We start from the raw sequence: 17,283 nt of genomic DNA on the forward strand, positions 1-17,283 counted from the left end.
AGCCCTGCCCATCACCCACCCTTTTACTGCAGCACATAAATTGCCCCTTAGATAGCGATCATGGATATGTCTTTTGCTGGCACCTTTGTTATTTATATTGCTCATATATGATAATGGATAGTATGTAACATAACTCACCCACTTCTAATATCTGGACAAAGTGCTGAATTAAATGGCTTGCTCACTTAATGCTGTGGCACTTTCCATGTTTTAAATTTAATCTTTCCAATTTGTTGAATTTTAATTTGAGCACAATTTGTTGTTGTTAACGATTATCAATCAGGATCGACTATAACCAATATGGTGGGTATGTTGAGTTTAAACAGAATTCAAGATGGGATATAACACAATTAGACAACGAAAGCATACAACCACAACAAGTAAAGAATACTGGTCCAGATCGGGCAGGACAGCCAGCATATGCAAACAGGTCTTTCTGCCCTCTTTGTTCTCTTTTTTCTCAGTGCCTCACGTCTTCATGACTTCTCAAACTACCCAAGAGGGTTAGCATGGATCTACCCTGGGGAGGTTTTCTCCACCACTGATTGCACTGAGGCCTTCCGTATTTTATGACATTTTTCAGGAGTCGACCTGAATGGATTATTATCATACTGTTAGCACCCTATAAAGATATTCCCACACAAAATGCCCAATAATGTATTGAGTTCTTCATCTAAACCACGGGGTAAAAGCCTGACCTAAAGTTAACCACCTGTCAGCTACTTCAACCTTTGCATGTATTTTCTGGCATTGATCGATCAGGCTTTTAGCTTCCCAGCCCACCACCAAACCTCTGACAATACTGACTCTTCCGAAATTCCCTGCTCAGGAGCCAGTGATTCTGGAAAGTCAGCCAGTGGAGAGGCTGAGCATTGTCGGTGGTGAGGGAGGGAGGGTTAGCCAGGAGTGAACATATTGTTGGAGATAAGGGAGGGTGAGCACTATCTGGGAGTGAAGGAGGGAGGCTGAGCTGGGTGGGAAGGTGAGCACAATGGGGGAATGAGGGTGGAAGAGTGAGCAATGTCGGAGGTGAGGGAGGGTGAGCATTGTGGCAGCAAGCGGGAGAGAGGGAAATGAGTATCTTAGAGTTGTAGGGGAGGGAGTGAGTATTGTTGGGATGCAGGGGAGGGGGCTGAGCATTGCCAGGGTGCAGGCAGAGTGAACAGTGTCGGAGGTGAGGGTGCATGTGTGGGGGGTGTGACCATTGTCTGGGGTGTGGGTGGGTTTTTTTTAGGCTTTTGCATAACAGCTCCCACTGTTAGTTACTGTCTGATGCCTGAGATTAACAGCGGGAGGAGAAGTGGGTAAATATGTACAGGACATTAAGTCCAAGTCTCCAACACTAAGGCTAGTGTGAAAGACACCCTCGGAAAGCCAGGGGCAGCAGAATTCTACCCATCAGAAGTTTAAACTTTCTGGGTAAATGATGCACATGTGTACGGTTTGGAATTTCCACGTTTTGAGAAAGAAAACTGGTTGGTGGATGTAAGTAACCCTAATGTCACACAATAGGTTACCTAATATGCTAGAGTCCTACAAGCATAGCAGGAAGATGTTGCATTTGACCAACTAAATACATACTTTGGTTCTGTCTTCACAAAGAAGGACACAAATAACATACCAGAAATGTTGGGGAACACAGGGTTTAGGAAGAGGGAGGAACTGAAAGAAATCAGTATTAGTAGGGAAATGGTGTTGGGGAAATTGATGGGATGGAAGGCCAATAAATCTCCAGGGCCTGATAATCTACATCCCAGAGTACTTAAGGAAGTGGCCCTAGAAATAATGGATGCATTGGTGGTCATTTTCGGAGATTTTATAGGTTCTGGAACAGTTCCTAGAGATTGGAGGGTAGCTAATGTAACCCCACTATTTAAAAAAGGAGGTAGAGAGAAAACAGGAAATTATAGACCAGCCAGCCTGACGACGGTAGTGGGAAAAATTCTAGGGTCCATTATAAAAGATGTAATAGCTGAGCACGTGGAAAACAGTGGCAGAATCGGACAGAGTCAGCATGGATTTATGAAAGGGAAATCATGCTTGACAAATCTACTGGAATTTTTCGAGGATATAATTAGTAGAGTTGATGAGGGGGAGCCAGTGAATGTGGTTTATTTGGACTTTCAGAAGGCTTTCGACAAAGTCCCACATAAGAGATTGGCATGTAAAATTAAAGCGCATGGGATTGGAGGTAGTGTATTGAGATGGATAGAAAACTGGTTGACAGACAGGAAACAAAGAGTAGAAATAAATGGGTCTTTTTCCGAATGGCAGGCAGTGGCTAGTGGAGTACAGCAGTGATCGGTGCTGGGACCCTAGCTATTCACAATATATTTTAATGATTTAGATGAGGGAACTAAATGTAATATCTCCAAATTTGCAGATGACATAAAGCTGGATGGGAGGGTGAGCTGTGAGGAGGATGCAGAGATGCTTCAGTGTGACTTGGACAAGCTGAGTGAGTGGACAAATGCATGGCAGATGCAGTATAATGTGGATAAATGTGAGGTTATCCACTTTGGTAGCAAAAACAGGAAGGCAGATTAATATCTGAATGGCTGTAAATTGAGAGAAGGGAATGTGCAACGAGACCTGGGTGTCCCTGTACACCAGTCGCTAAAGGTAAGCATGCAGGTGCAGCAGGCGGTAAAGAAGGCAAATGGTATGTTGGCCTTCATAGCCAGAGGATTCGAGTACAGGAGCAGGGATGCCTTGCTGCAATTATACAGGGCCTTAGTGAGACCACACCTAGAATATTGTGTGCAGTTTTGGTCTCTTTATTGAGGAAGGATGTTCTTGCTATAGAGGGAGTGCAGTGAAGGTTTACCAGACTGATTCTTGGGATGATGGGACTGACAGGAGAAATTGAGTCAGTTAGGATTACATTCGCTGGAGTTCAGAAGAATGAGGGGGGATCTTATAGAAACCTATAAAATTCTAACAGGACTAGGCAGGGTAGATGCAGGAAGGATGTTCCCCATGGTGGGGGAATCCAGAATCAGGGGTCACAGTCTGAGGATACGGGGTAGACCATTTAGGACTGAGTTGGGGAGAAATATCTTCACTCAGAGAGTGGTGAGCCTGTGGAATTTGCTACCACAGAAAGTAATTGAGGCCAAAACATTGTATGTTTTCAAGAAGGAGTTGGATATAGCTCTTGGGGCAAAAGGGATCAAAGGATATGGGGAGAAAGTGGGAGCAGGCTATTGAGTTGGATGATCAGCCATGATCATAATGAATGGCAGAGCAGGCTCCAAGGGCCAAACGGCCTACTCCTGCTCCTAATTTCTGTGTATGTTTCTATGTCTCAGAAATTGGTTACATTTTCATTGGAAGAAGGTTATTACTAATGGCTGTGGTTCTGCATTGAGACCAGTGGTGTCAGCCAAGGACCTGCGTTGGGTTCACAGCTCTTAACTTTCATCAGTGATCTGGATAAAGGTGTTGGGGGATTGGTCTGCAAGTTCGAGGATGATACAATGATTTGTGTGGGGCTCTGACCCGGCATAAGGAAATTAGAATACAAGAATATGGTATTTGATGCAGATAAAGGTAACATTATGCCAGTGAGTAGGGCTAATGCAATCATATTTATACCAAGCAGAGTTGCAACTGAAGTATTTAAAGTAATAAGTGGATTAAATTTGATCAATGTGAATAGGCTATCTGAGTTAGATTGATTATGGAGCACTGGGGGGACATATATTTAAGTTATGTCAACATAGAAATAAGTTAGATTTCAGGAGCGATTCCTTGTCACATAAAGGCACAGTTTATGGAACATGTTGATGTCTCATGCAAATTCACTGCAAATATACAAAAGTAACTACACATCAGTAATAAACAATTGACTAAAGCACCTTGGGATGTTCTGAGTGTGAGAATGATGCTAAATGCAAGTTCTTAAATTTTGTATTGTAAAGCTCAAAGTGCAAAGTCTTGCTACATAGAAACATAGATCAGAGGATCGAGTGAGGGGATCAATATGCCCAGTTTGTAGCATTCACTATTTTCTGGTAATTATTTCTAGTGGCTCTCCAATCTGGACACCTGTAAAGTCAAACTCTACACTGGGAGCAGATCCTGGCTATATTCAAACTTGATTACTGCTGAAAAAAGAGACAAGCTTTTGAAGCTTTTCATCTTGCACTCATCAGGACAGATTTGCATGAATACCAAATTTCAAAGGGAACAACAATTTATACTGCATGAGAAGAGAGCGCTGATAGGTTGGCAAGTAGACTGTGATTGGGAGAGGCATTGCCATGGAGAATACACCAGAGAACAGTTAACTGCCCAGCTTTTGTTCAAATTCAAACCAGGCAGGTTAACTCTGATTGATCAAGGCATTGCCATGGGGAATGAACCAGGGAATATCTGTGCCCCAAACTTTTGTATGGTTGAAAAGGTGCAAAACTTGGGCATGTTCTTTCTGTTTGCAATGGATTGGGCCCTGTGATTGAATATATGTAGCTTCTAGCACATGTAAGTGAGCCACACTGTGAGCCTGACTGATAGGCCAGGATTTTCTGGTCCCACCCATGATGGGAATTGGCAGGGCGGGACTGGAAAATTTGGAGTGCAGCCAAAAGCCCATTGACCTTGGGCAGGAATTTTGGGTCCTGCCGCTGGTGGATTTTGAATTCAGTTCATAAATCTGGAATATAAAACAAAAGCTAGCCTCAGTAATGGCGACCATGAAACTATCTTCGATTGTGGCAAAAACCCATTTGGTTCACTAATGTCTTTTAGGGTAGGAAATCTGCCATTCTTACCTGATGTGACCTCTTTGTGATTCCAGAGCCACAGCAATGTGATTGACTCTTAACTACCCAGTGAAATGGCCTAAGAAGCCACTCAGTTTAAGGGCAATTAGGGATGGGCAACAAATGCTGGCCTTGTCAACGACACCTACATCCCATGAAAGAGAAATAAAATTACTCATTTATGTGTGTTATTCAAGCTCCGTACTACCAAGTGATTAAATTTAAACTTATGAATACTGTATTACATTGTTTAATATTCAGTTTGGCTGCTCCTGTGAGAATTATTTTCACTCGTTTGTGCTGTGAATTCAGTGGGCTTCATAGAATTGGAATCAAGTGCTTCACAACAACTGAGATTTACATAGCACTTTTAACACAGTAAATATTCCAAGGCACTTTAAAAGAGCAATATTGAACAAAATTTAACATCAAGCCACTAGGACAGGTGACCAAAAGTTTGGTGAAAGAAATAGGAGTGACTAAAAGGAGGAGAGAGTTAGAGAGGGATAAAGGTTTAGGAGGGGAATTTCAGAGCTCGAAGGTTAAGCAGCTGAAGCTATGGCCAGCAATGATGGAGTGAAGGAAATCAGGGATATGCAAGAAATGGAATTGAAAGAGCGCAGGGATCCTAAAGGATTGTGAGGTCGAAGGAGGTTACAAAGATATGGAGGGATGAGGTTGTGGAGGTGATTTGAACACAAGGGTGAGAATTTTAAAATCACAGCATTACTGGAACAATAGCCAATGTAGATCAGCAAGCAGAGAGATGAGGGTGAAGTCAGATTTGTTATGAGTTAAGATGTGTGAGGCAGATTTTTAGTGACATTATTTCCCCATAACTCTAAATATAAATGGAATGTGAGTGTCTTTGATTGGCTTGGCTTGCATTCAAATTTTACAATTGTTGAAGAAAGGAACTAATGTTTGTTACAAACATTGAGGAATAAAGGTCTAGCCATGTCTGAAGGACATTTGCAGGGTGAATCCATGATCCAGTATTCCTTATGGGAGTATTAATCATGGAGAATGCATTGTGAAAACCAGGCTCTTGATGACGTCACTTCCCACTGGGAGATAGCTAATCGCAAAATCACCTCTTTGAATGATAGCCCAGTAATTTACACTGGCAGCAGAGCTTCAGATGACATCTAGGTTACAAAAGTTAGAATTTGGGAGACTAGCCAGAAATGCATTGGAATAGTCAATTCTAGAGGTAACAAAGGTATTGATGAGGGTTTCAGCAGCAGATTAGCTGCGACAGCAGCAAAGTCTGACAATGTTTCAGAGGTGGAAATATGTGATCTTAGGTATGTGGTCGGAAGTTCATTTCGGGGTCAAATATGACACCAAAGTTGTGAACAGACTTGTTTTGTCTCAAACTTTTGTGAGGGAGAGAGATTGAGTAATTTAGGGAATAGAATTTGGAGAGGGAACTGAAAACAATGACTTCAGTCTTCACAATATTTAAGTGGAGGAAACCTCTGTTCATCCAGTACTGGATGTTCGGGGGGGTGGGGGGGGTTATTATAGATCTTTGGGGAAACCAGAGGTAAAAGTATAGGAGCAGGAAGGAAGCCATTGCAAGTGATACCCTGGCTTGATTAGATAGGTAGGGGATAGAACCAGTTGAGAGTAGTCACACCCAGCTGGACAAGAGTGGAGAGGTGTTGGAGAGGATGGTGTAGTCAACCATGTCAAAGACTGCAGACAGTGCAAAAGGGATAAGGAGGGATAATTTTCCTATGTCACAGTCAAACAGGTTGTTATTTGTGACTTTAATAAGATCCATTTTGCTACTGTGGCAGGGACAGAAACTTGACTGGAGGGATTCAAAATGGAGTTCCGGGAGACAGGGCATAGATTTGGGAGGCAACAACTCATCAAGGACTTTGGAGAGGAAAGGGAGGTTGGACATAGGGCAGTGGATTGCAACGATGGTGGGGTCAATGTTTCTTTTCAGAAGAGGAATGATAATGACAGATTTAAAAGAGACAGGAACATGACTTGATGAGCGAGAACCATTAACAATATTGGCTAAATGGGAACCAGGAGGGGAAGTTGGGTGGTCACCAGTTTAGAGGGAATAGAATTGATGGAATAAGAGGTGGGTCTCATAGACAAAATTAGCTCAAGAGTGTATTAAGGCAGATAGTGGAGAGAAACCTGAGAGTGATGGAGTTCACGGCTAGGTAAGGGGAAATTTAGAGGAAGTTTGGCCAGTGGGGCAAGTGGAAGGTAGAGTCATGGCAGAGGTAGCTGATTAGGGAGGAGGTGATGGTGTTGTGGTATTGTCACTGGACTAGTAATCCAGATACCCAGGGTAATGCTCTGGGGACCTGGGTTTGAATTCCACCACGGCAGTTGGTGGAATTTGAATTCAATAAAAAAATGAATTAAAATGGAATTAAAAGTCTAATGATTACCATGAAACCATCGTCATAAAAACCATAGGGTTTAGGGAAGGAAATCTGTCATCCTTACCTGGTCTGGCCTACATGTGACTCCAGACCCACAGCATGTGGTTGACTCTTAAATGCCCTCTGAAATAGCCCAGCAAGCCACTCAGTTTAATCAAACCACTACAAGGTCTCAAAAAAGGAATGAAACCAGACGGACCACCTGGCATAGACCTAAGCAACTGAAAAGACAATGGCAAACTCAGCCCTGTCGACCCTGCAAAGTCCTCACCACTAACATCTGGGGACTAGTGCCAAAATTGGGAGAGTTGTCTCACAGACTAGTCAAGTATCAGCCTAACATAGTCATCCTCACGGAATCATATCTCACAGATAATGTCCCAGACACCAGCAGCAGGACAGGCCCAGCAGAGGTGGCAGCACAGTGGTATACAGTCAGGAGGGAGTGACCCTGGGAGTACTCAACATCGACTCCAGACCCCATGAAGTCTCATGCCATCAGGTCAAACATGGGTAAGGAAACCTCCTTGCTGATTACCACGTATCGCCCTCCCTCAGCTGATGAATCAGTGCTCCTCCATGTTGAACACCACTTGGAGGAAGCACTGTGTGTCGCCAGGGTGTAGAATGTACTCTGAGTGGGGGACTTCAATGTCCATCACCAAGAGTGGCTCAGTAGCACCACTACTGACCGAGCTGGCCGAGTTCTAAAGGACATAGCTGCTAGACTGGGTCTACGGCAGATGGTAAGGGAACCAACAAGAAGGAAAAAACATCATCCTCACCAACATGCCTGCGGCGATGCATCTGTCCATGAGAGTATAGGTAGGAGTGACCACCGCACAGTCATTGTGGAGACGAAGTCCCGCCTTCGCATTGAGCATACCCTCCATCGTGTTGTGTGGCACTACCACTGTGCTAAATGAGATAGATTTCAAACAGATCTAGCATCTCAAGACTGGGCATCCATGAGATGCTGTGGGCCATCAGCAGTAGCAGAATTGTACTTGAACGCAAACTGTAACCTCATGATCCGGCATATCCCCCACTCTACCATTACCATCAAACCAGGAGCTTAACCCTGGTTCAATGAAGAGTGCAGGAGGGCATGCCAAGAGCAACACCAGGCATATCTAAAAGTGAGGTGTCAACCTGGTGAAGCTACAACACAGGACTACTTGCGTGCCAAACAGCATAAGCAGCAAGTGATAAACAGAGCTAAGCAACCCGACAACCAATGGATCAGATCTAAGCTCTACAGTCCTGCCACATCCAGTCATGAATGGTGGTGGACAATTAATCAACTCGCTAGAGGAGGAGGCTCCACAAGTATCCCCATCCTCAATGATGGGGGAGCCCAGCACATCAGTGCAAAAGATAAGGCTGAAGCATTTACTACTGTCTTCAGCCAGTAATGCTGAGTGGATGATCCATCTCGGCCACTTCCGGAGGTCCCCAGCATCACAGATACCAGTCTTCAGCCAATTCAATTCACTCCACGTGATATCAAGAAATGGCTGAAGGCACTGGATAGTGCAAAGGCTACGTGCCCTGACAATATTCCGGCAATAGTACTGAAGATTTTTCAGGGAAGTTGAATGCAGAACAGAGAAGATATTCAACGATCGAAAAGGAGACTTTGGGTTTGGTGTGAGCATTGCAGCATTTTGAAATTTATGTGACAAACAATTCAGCAGAAGCAATTGTTTATACAGACTGCAATCCTTTAAAGTTTCCGGACAAATTTTGAGACAGAAGTGCAAGGCTATTCAGACGGAGTTTATTATTGCAACCATTTAATCTACAGATTATACATGTCACTAAACAAGAAAATCTGATTGCGGATGCTTTATCAAGAGTTTGAAGCTTAAAGGGAAAATTGGATATTTAAAAACCTGCACTCTGAACAGGAATGATTTCTGTTGATGCGAAGGATTTGTATATATTGTTATGTTAATGCATGCATCTGGTAATGTAATAGTGTATGTATATAGATAATTATAGGAGATAGTGTAAAATGGGTTAATAAAAATGAAGCCGTCTTTTTAAATTGTGATGGTTCATTTTTCAACATGGAGGAGGTTGCCAAGAAGATATAATAATTCTCATAACATTATTGGAATTTATTGTAAAATAGAGTAATAGTGGGACATGTCTAAGTGTCTATATGTGTCTGTATATGTGTGAGAGAGATTTAATTGAATTAGAGGCAGCTAGTCTGGGTGCTTTGATTTAAGAAGAGAGGGTAGGTTTGAAATGTTAATCAGATAAACATGGGGAAGTTTAGAAAGATGGGTGTCAAGGGAACATTTGCATTTTGAAATAAACCAGACGAGATTGTCTTCAAAGGAAGGGTGAAATGTGTCACCTAGCCAAATGAAGTTTAGAAACAGTGTGATAAAAGCAAAAAACTGTGGATGCTGGAAATCCAAAACAAAAACAAAAATAAAAATACCTGGGAAAAACTCAGCAGGTCTGACAGCAGCTGCGGAGAGGAATACAGTTCTGTTCAAGAGTCATACGGACTCGAAACGTTAACTGTATTCCTCTCCGCAGATGCTTTCGGACCTGCTGAGTTTTTCCAGGTATTTTTATTTTTGTTTTTGTTTTAGAAACAGTGTGTTTATTTTCCCAAAGATTACTGGTACAACTTAGTGCTATGAGAGGGTTTTGTTGTCAGGGAGATAAAGCCCAAATACATAATGAAACAATGGATATTTGCATTCAGGGAGGAAGTTTTGTATAAAGAAGGAGCAAAGGCTGTGTATAAGGGTAGGCATTTTTAAGATCTTACAAGTATGAAAAGCCTTCAGCATCTGTGCCTCAAGCTGCTGTCCTCAAAGGACTGAAGTTAAGAAAACTCACTTGGAAGTCAACTTGTTCAGGGTATCGTGTTTCTTTGCCTGGGTCTCTTAAAATCTTTGTGTCTTACTGATGCCTTAATGAAAGTGTAACTGGGAGTTAGATTGACTGGGGGATTTAGAAATTATCATGGTAATAATTTGTAGATCTTTGTATGTATTTAAAATTATTTCTCTTATGAATAAATGTTTAATCTAGTTTTATAAAAACTTATAAGACTTGGTGGTCTTATAACTACTGAATTCATGACACGCATCTCGAAATTTATACAAATTGAAAAGTGGCTGTGACAGTTGTTTCAAGTTTCCCTCAGGGATTTGAACAGCTCAGTATTTACCATTGGCTGTGTCATAATAAGCAGCATTTGTTTAGCAATAACCTGCTCACTGACGCCCAGTTTGGCTTCCACCAGGGCTCTCAGCTCCTGACCTCATTACAGCCTTGGGTCAAACATGGACAAAAGAGCTGAACTCCCGAGGTGAGGTGTGAGTGACTGCCCTTGACATCAAGGCCGCTTTTGACCAAGTGTGGCTTCAAGGAGCCCTGGCAAAACTGGAGTCATTGGGAATCAGGGGGAACACCCTCCACTGGTTGGAGTCATACCTAGCACAAAGGAAGATGGTTGTGGTTGTTGGAGGTCAGTCATCTCAGCTCCAGGACATCACTGCAGGAGTTCTTCGGGGTAGTGTCCTCGGCCCAACCATCTTCAGCTGCTTCGCCAATGATCTTCCTTCCATCATGAGATCAGTAGTGGGGGTGTTCGCTGATAATTGCACAATGTTTGGCACCATTCGCAACTCCTCAGATACTGAAGCAGTCCATGACCAAATGCAGCAAGACCTGGACAATGTCCAGGCTTGGGCTGACAAGTGGTAAGTAACATTTGTGCCACACAAGTGCCAGGCAATGACCATCTCTAACAAGAGAGAATCTAACCATCACCCCTTGACATTCAATGACATTACCATCACTGAGTCCCCCACTATCAACATCCATTGACCAGAAACTGAACTGGGCTAGCCATATAAATACTGTGGCTACAAGAGCAGGTCAGAGGCTAGGAATCCTGCGACAAGTAACTCAGCTCCTGACTCCGCAAAGCCTGTTCACCATCTACAAGGTTCAAGTCAGGAGTGTGATGGAATGCTCCCCACTTGCCTGTATGAGTGCAGTTCCCACAACACTCAAGAAGCTTGACACCATCTAGGACAAAGCAGCCCACTTGACTGGCATCACATCCACAAACATTCGTTCCCTCCACCACCGACGCACAATAACAGCAGTGTGTACCATCTACAAAATTCACTGCAGGAACTCACCAAGGCTTCTTAGACAGCACCCTCCAAACCCACGACCACTACCATCTAGAAGGACAAGGGCAGCAGATACATGGGAACACCACCACCTGGAAATTCCCCTCCAAGCCACTCACCATCCTGACTTGGAAATATATCGCCATTTCTTCACTGCCACTGGGTCAAAATCCTGGAACTCCCTTCCCAACAGCACTGTGGGTGTACCTACACCACATGGACTACAGTGGTTCAAGAAGGCAGCTCACCACCACCTTCTCAAGAGCAACTAGGGATGGGCAATAAACGCTGGCTCAGCCAGTGAAGCCCACATCCCGTGAATGAATATTTAAAAAATTAAATGGTCTCAATCTTAGTGACAAAGAAGTGCTTGCACTCAGCACATTTATTGTTGGAGGAGCCACGGGAGAGAGGTTCAAGAAGATGCTATACAGTAGAGAAACAAAACCAGAGATTATCTTTTCGTTCCAGCATGATCATGGAATAGTGAGCAGATGAGAGAAGGACTAAACAACACTTTACGTGGTCCAGCCACATGGTTAAACCAATTGTCCACATATCCATTCAAGTCCCTAGACCAGAGCAGAGATGAAGGCCATAACAGTGGGAAGAGCCAGGATGAAAAAGAGTGGTGGTTTTTATTGGGCTCTAGGGCATCAAAGATGGAGTTGAGGGTGTGGTTGAGCAAATCAGTAACTGTAGAAATTTTGTAGCTGACGGAGGACCAAAGGTTAGACAGTTGGGATTTTGAAACTGTAGTTGTGAGTGAACTCAGGGGGTAGTTTTTTCCAAGGGTGGATGAAGAAGGGTTGAGTGTGGAAGAAGGATATGAGTGGAGAGTGATACAAGGAAGTGATTAGCCTTATCTGTGATTGATATGATGGAGCTAGCAGGAGCACATGAGGTGACAAGAGATTATCAGTGCAAAATATAAAAAATAGAACCAGTTATTTCCTGATGGGTTTCTGACCTTGATAACCAAGGAAGGGCAGGAGTAAGAATTCACAAATAACTTCCAATCTATAGACATATCAGACAACAATTATGTTCTAAATGATATTAAGATGTGCCCATTTAGATCAATTTTCTAGAGGGAGCCCCTAAGGAGCAATTTTAGGAGAACAATTTCCCACCTTAGCAACTAAATATCAGAACTGCACTATTGGCCCACTGTCCATGATCGATACCAAAGGATATTAGCTCATACTTGGTCATATCTTCTCGCGAGTATCTGGAAACAGAGGGACTTATCTCATGGCAGTCACTGCATGAATGTTATTTTTTGCTAATTCACAGACAGATTCTCTCTTCTTGTTCTGTACCAGGTGAAATGCTGCAGATATTGGCCAGATGATACCGAGCTGTATGGAGATATTAAAGTAACACTTGTTGAGACAGAACCACTAGCAGAGTATGTTATACGGACTTTCACAGTTCAAAAGGTATGTAAAGTTCATGTCGCTTTAGCCAGGTGAGATGTTTCAAAATCCACAACTAGGTTGAAGCATATTAATGCTAGAAAGTACAGTGAATATTGATCCTGTAAAATTAATTTTTGCCTGTTGCATTTCTGGAACACTGAAGTAGAATAAATGCCTGCAAATAAAATAATCAAACTGATACTAAATAATAGTTCCTGTGTGGAACATTCCAACTGACAGTGCCATCATTAGTTATGATATATTGGGTTGCCCTCTTGTGGAACTATACTGGAAAAATTTATATTTTGGTAATAAAGTTTTGATGATAAGTTAGTGAGCATTGTTTTTGTTTTTGGTTAGTTTATTCCATTGTCTACTGAAGTTGCTGTTTCTTGCTGGAGTAGATTCTGGAAATCCCCGATACCTCCGCCAAGTGACTGTTGGCAGGCTATCCAATAATGGGATGGACATGAAACCAGCTGAACTAAATCAGATCCTCACTGGATTTTCCACACATGCACTTAACAGGATAGTGATCGGACAGGGAGCTGTAGTGCACTGAGCTGAATTCCGGCTTCTCAATTGCTTTTCTTGTTAAAGTAGCTAATTCAGCTCAGATCAGACCTGCATGGTTGAGCGTTTTATCAACTGGGTCCCCAACCTACAACCAAATGGCCACAAGCAACCCCAGAATCTTGGAAACCAGGGTTGGAAATCCTGTCAATTTAGCTTCATGTCCTTTTGTATTTCTTACTTGCTGGTTTTCCCCAGTGGGATCTTGTGGGATGGAATTTTAATATTTAATATTCTGTTTTCTCATTGAGTTCTAGATCTGAACATTAGGCCTGTTTGTAGCAGCAACTTGAGATATATGCAAATTGGTGGGAACATGGAGTTAAATTTTATAGGGCCAGTTCTCCCACGCTACATAGAGGGAGGTAACTCGTATGGGAGCTTGCAGTTGCACGGTATCTTGCTGAATGCAAGGATTTTGAAAAACTGCATGCCTATGTGGCTCCCAAGACTCCATGATGTGCAAGTATGCAGTCCCTGGAAATAATAGCTTGGACCTGCCTGATTGTGAATTGAATATTGCTTTACTATGATCATTCTAACAATATCCATCACATGAGTCAATAGCACTAGAATAAATGATTAGCCACTATAAAATGGTAAATTTCAGCCTCTGTTTAAAGTGCCATATTAAGACCTTCTTCCTACAGTGCCAGAGCAAAGGACATTGCATTACGATTTTACAAGGGAGTTTCCCAATTAACACTGCATACCAAAACCTGCACTGATGTGACATTTCATGTTCAATATCTGAAGTCTTGTCATGTTAGTTGATATGTGTTGTTCGGCTTTAATTAGACATGTCACCATTGATAAAGTGACAAACACTTTATATCAGTCTCCTCTATTATCTCAGTACACATTTGACTTCAGCACCATGAGCACAGAACTTCTAACATTTGAGTTCCCAATTAATGGACCCATGCTGTTTGTTACAATCCCCGTAGAGACGGATAACTTTTTAAAAAGAAAGGACTCCCCATGACGCCAATGGAAAGAAAACTACTGGACAAGATTTAATTTTTTAAAACTTCTGTTGTAACAAACCAACTAAAATCAGCATAGTCCAAACAATGTCGATACAACAAAGGTACACCTCATGTCGTTACAAGCTCTCGCATTATTTCCGGCACAAATGTGGGATGACATGCAATCTTATTGTCTAGTCTTTCCATCTTGGCCTCTGCTATGTAGGGTCTCTCACTTCCCATTTCCATTTCATACCATTTCAGCGCTTGAGTCTCGTACACCAGCAGCCGTATTCAATCCAAAGTCTCCTGGACACCAAATTACATAAATTGTACTCCCCATTAACTTCTTAACACAACCAAAAGCCCCATGCCTCATTCATACATTATACCACACTCTCAGCAAAGATGTAATTGTGTATATAAAATCCCAAGGTCCTCCCAGCTTCAACAGGATCTCTTCTCCTTGTCCTCACCAGGATGAATCTTCCAGTGTCCTTTATGAAAATGTCCCTCTGCTCCCATGACAGCCAGATCACATAGGCTTATCTCTAGGCAGATTTGTAGGAGGTCACATCCCCTCCCCAAATTACTCTATTTTACCTTGAATTAAAGAAGACAGTTTAAAACATAACCACCTTATAAAGTCCAGAGGTCATAACATTGTGTAAAAGATGTTTTCCTCATGTTGCCATTGCTTCTTTTGCCAATCACCTTCAATCAGTATCCTTTGTTTCTTAAAAACAAAAAACTACTGCGGATGCTGGAAATCCAAAACAAAAACAGAATTACCTGGAAAAACTCAGCAGGTCTGACAGCATCGGGGGAGACGTTTCGCGTCCTCATGACCCTTCAACAGAACTGAGTAATATTAGGAGAGGGGTGAAATATAAGCTGGTTTAAGGTTGGAGGGGGGGGTGGTGGGGGTGGGGGGAGAGAAGTTGGTGGGGGGGCGGGGTGGTTGTAGGGACAAGCAAGCAGTGATAGGAGCAGATAATCAAAAGATGTCACAGACAAAGGAACAAAGAGGTGTTGAAGGTGGTGATATTATCTAAGAGAATGTGCTAATTAAGAATGGATGGCAGGACACTCAAGGTACAGCTCTAGTGGGGGTGGGGTGGAAAGACTGACAGGGCATTACAGGTATAGATTTTAAAATAATGGAAATAGGTGGGAAAAGAAAAATCTATATAAATTATTGGAAAAAACAAAAGGGAGGGGGAAAAAACGGAAAGGGGGTGGGGATGGAGGAGGGAGTTCAAGATCTAAAGTTGTTGAATTCAATATTCAGTTCGGAAGGCTGTAAAGTGCCTATTCGGAAGATGAGATGCTGTTCCTCCAGTTTGCGTTGGGCTTCACTGGAACAATGCAGCAAGCCAAGGACAGACATGTAGGCAAGAGAGCAGGGTGGAGTGTTAAAATGGCAAGCGACAGGGAGGTTTGGGTCTTTCTTGCGGACAGACCGCAGGTGTTCTGCAAAGCGGTCGCCCAGTTTACGTTTAGTCTCTCCAATGTAGAGGAGACCGCATTGGGAGCAACGAATGCAGTAGACTAAGTTAGGGGAAATGCAAGTGAAATGCTGCTTCACTTGAAAGGAGTGTTTGGGCCCTTGGACGGTGAGGAGAGAGAAAGTGAAGGGGCAGGTGTTGCATCTTCTGCGTGGGCATGGGGAGGTGCCATAGGTGGGGGTTGAGGAGTAGGGGGTGATGGAGGAGTGGAACCGGGTGTCCCGGAGGGAACGATCCCTACGGAATGCCGCCGGGGGGGCGTGAAGGGAAGATGTGTTTGGTGGTGGCATCATGCTGGTGTTGGCGGAAATGGCGGAGGATGATCCTTTGAATGCGGAGGCTGGTGGGGTGATAAGTGAGGACAAGGGGGACCCTATCATGTTTCTGGGAGGGAGGAGAAGGCGTGAGGGCGGATGCGCGGGAGATGGGTCGGACACGGTTGAGGGCCCTGTCAACGACCATGGGTGGAAAACCTCGGTTAAGGAAGAAGGAGGACATGTCAGAGGAACTGTTTTTGAAGGTAGCATCATCAGAACAGATGCGACGGAGGCGAAGGAACTGAGAGAATGGGATGGAGTCCTTACAGGAAGCGGGGTGTGAGGAGCTGTAGTCGAGGTAGCTGTGGGAGTCGGCAGGCTTGTAATGGATATTGATGGACAGTCTATCACAAGAAATTGAGACAGAGAGGTCAAGGAAGGGAAGGGAAGTGTCAGAGATGGACCATGTGATAATGATGGAGGGGTGGAGATTGGAAGCAAAATTAATAAATTTTTCCAGGTCCCGACGAGAGCATGAAGCAGCACCGAAGTAATCATCGATGTACTAGAGAAAGAGTTGTGGGAGGGGGCTGGAGTAGGACTGGAACAAGGAATGTTCCACATACCCCATAAAGAGACAGGCATAGCTGGGGCCCATGCGGGTACCCATAGCCTTTGTTTCTTGATCCTTTACACCAACATGAACAGTTTCTCCCCCTCATGGTTTTGAACACCTCTATCAAATCTCCTCTTAACCTTCTCTTCTTTAGGGAAAACAGCCCCAGCTTCTCCAACCTATCAACATAGGTTGAACTTCTGTGCCCCTGGAACTATTCTTGTGGATCTTTTCTGCACCCTCTCTAATGACTTCACATCCTTCCTAAAGTGTGGTATCCAGAATTGGATGCAATACTCTAATTGAAGCCAAACCAACATTGTATACAGGTTTATGATAACTTCTTTGCCCTTTTTTATAAATCTCATATGCTTTATTAACCGCCTTCTCAACCCATTCTGTCACCGTCAATGATTTGTGCACATGTACCCACAAGTCCCTCTGCTCCTGCACCCCACTTAGAATTGTATCCTTTATCTTATAGTGCTTCTCCTTATTCTTCCTACCATAAAGAAGCACTTCACATATCTGTTCCTTATCCACCCATTCTACCAGCCTTTCTATGTCAACTTGAAGTTCTAC

The 17,283-nt window shown here is 43.2% G+C and overlaps 1 protein-coding gene across 6 annotated transcripts in view; it reads left to right on the forward strand.

Annotated features, from left to right (window-relative positions):
* ptprt (protein tyrosine phosphatase receptor type T) overlaps positions 1-17,283 on the forward strand; it is a 1,450,199-nt gene that overhangs the window by 1,374,223 nt on the left and 58,693 nt on the right. For all 6 annotated transcript variants that reach the window (XM_078555116.1, XM_078555118.1, XM_078555117.1 and 3 more), the window contains one exon: positions 12,684-12,800. In XM_078555116.1, the coding sequence (XP_078411242.1) occupies positions 12,684-12,800 (117 nt within the window). The remainder of the gene's footprint in view (positions 1-12,683; positions 12,801-17,283) is intronic.

Source organism: Cetorhinus maximus, chromosome 13 (genome assembly GCF_964194155.1).
Source record: "Cetorhinus maximus chromosome 13, sCetMax3.hap1.1, whole genome shotgun sequence".
Taxonomy (NCBI): domain Eukaryota; kingdom Metazoa; phylum Chordata; class Chondrichthyes; order Lamniformes; family Cetorhinidae; genus Cetorhinus; species Cetorhinus maximus.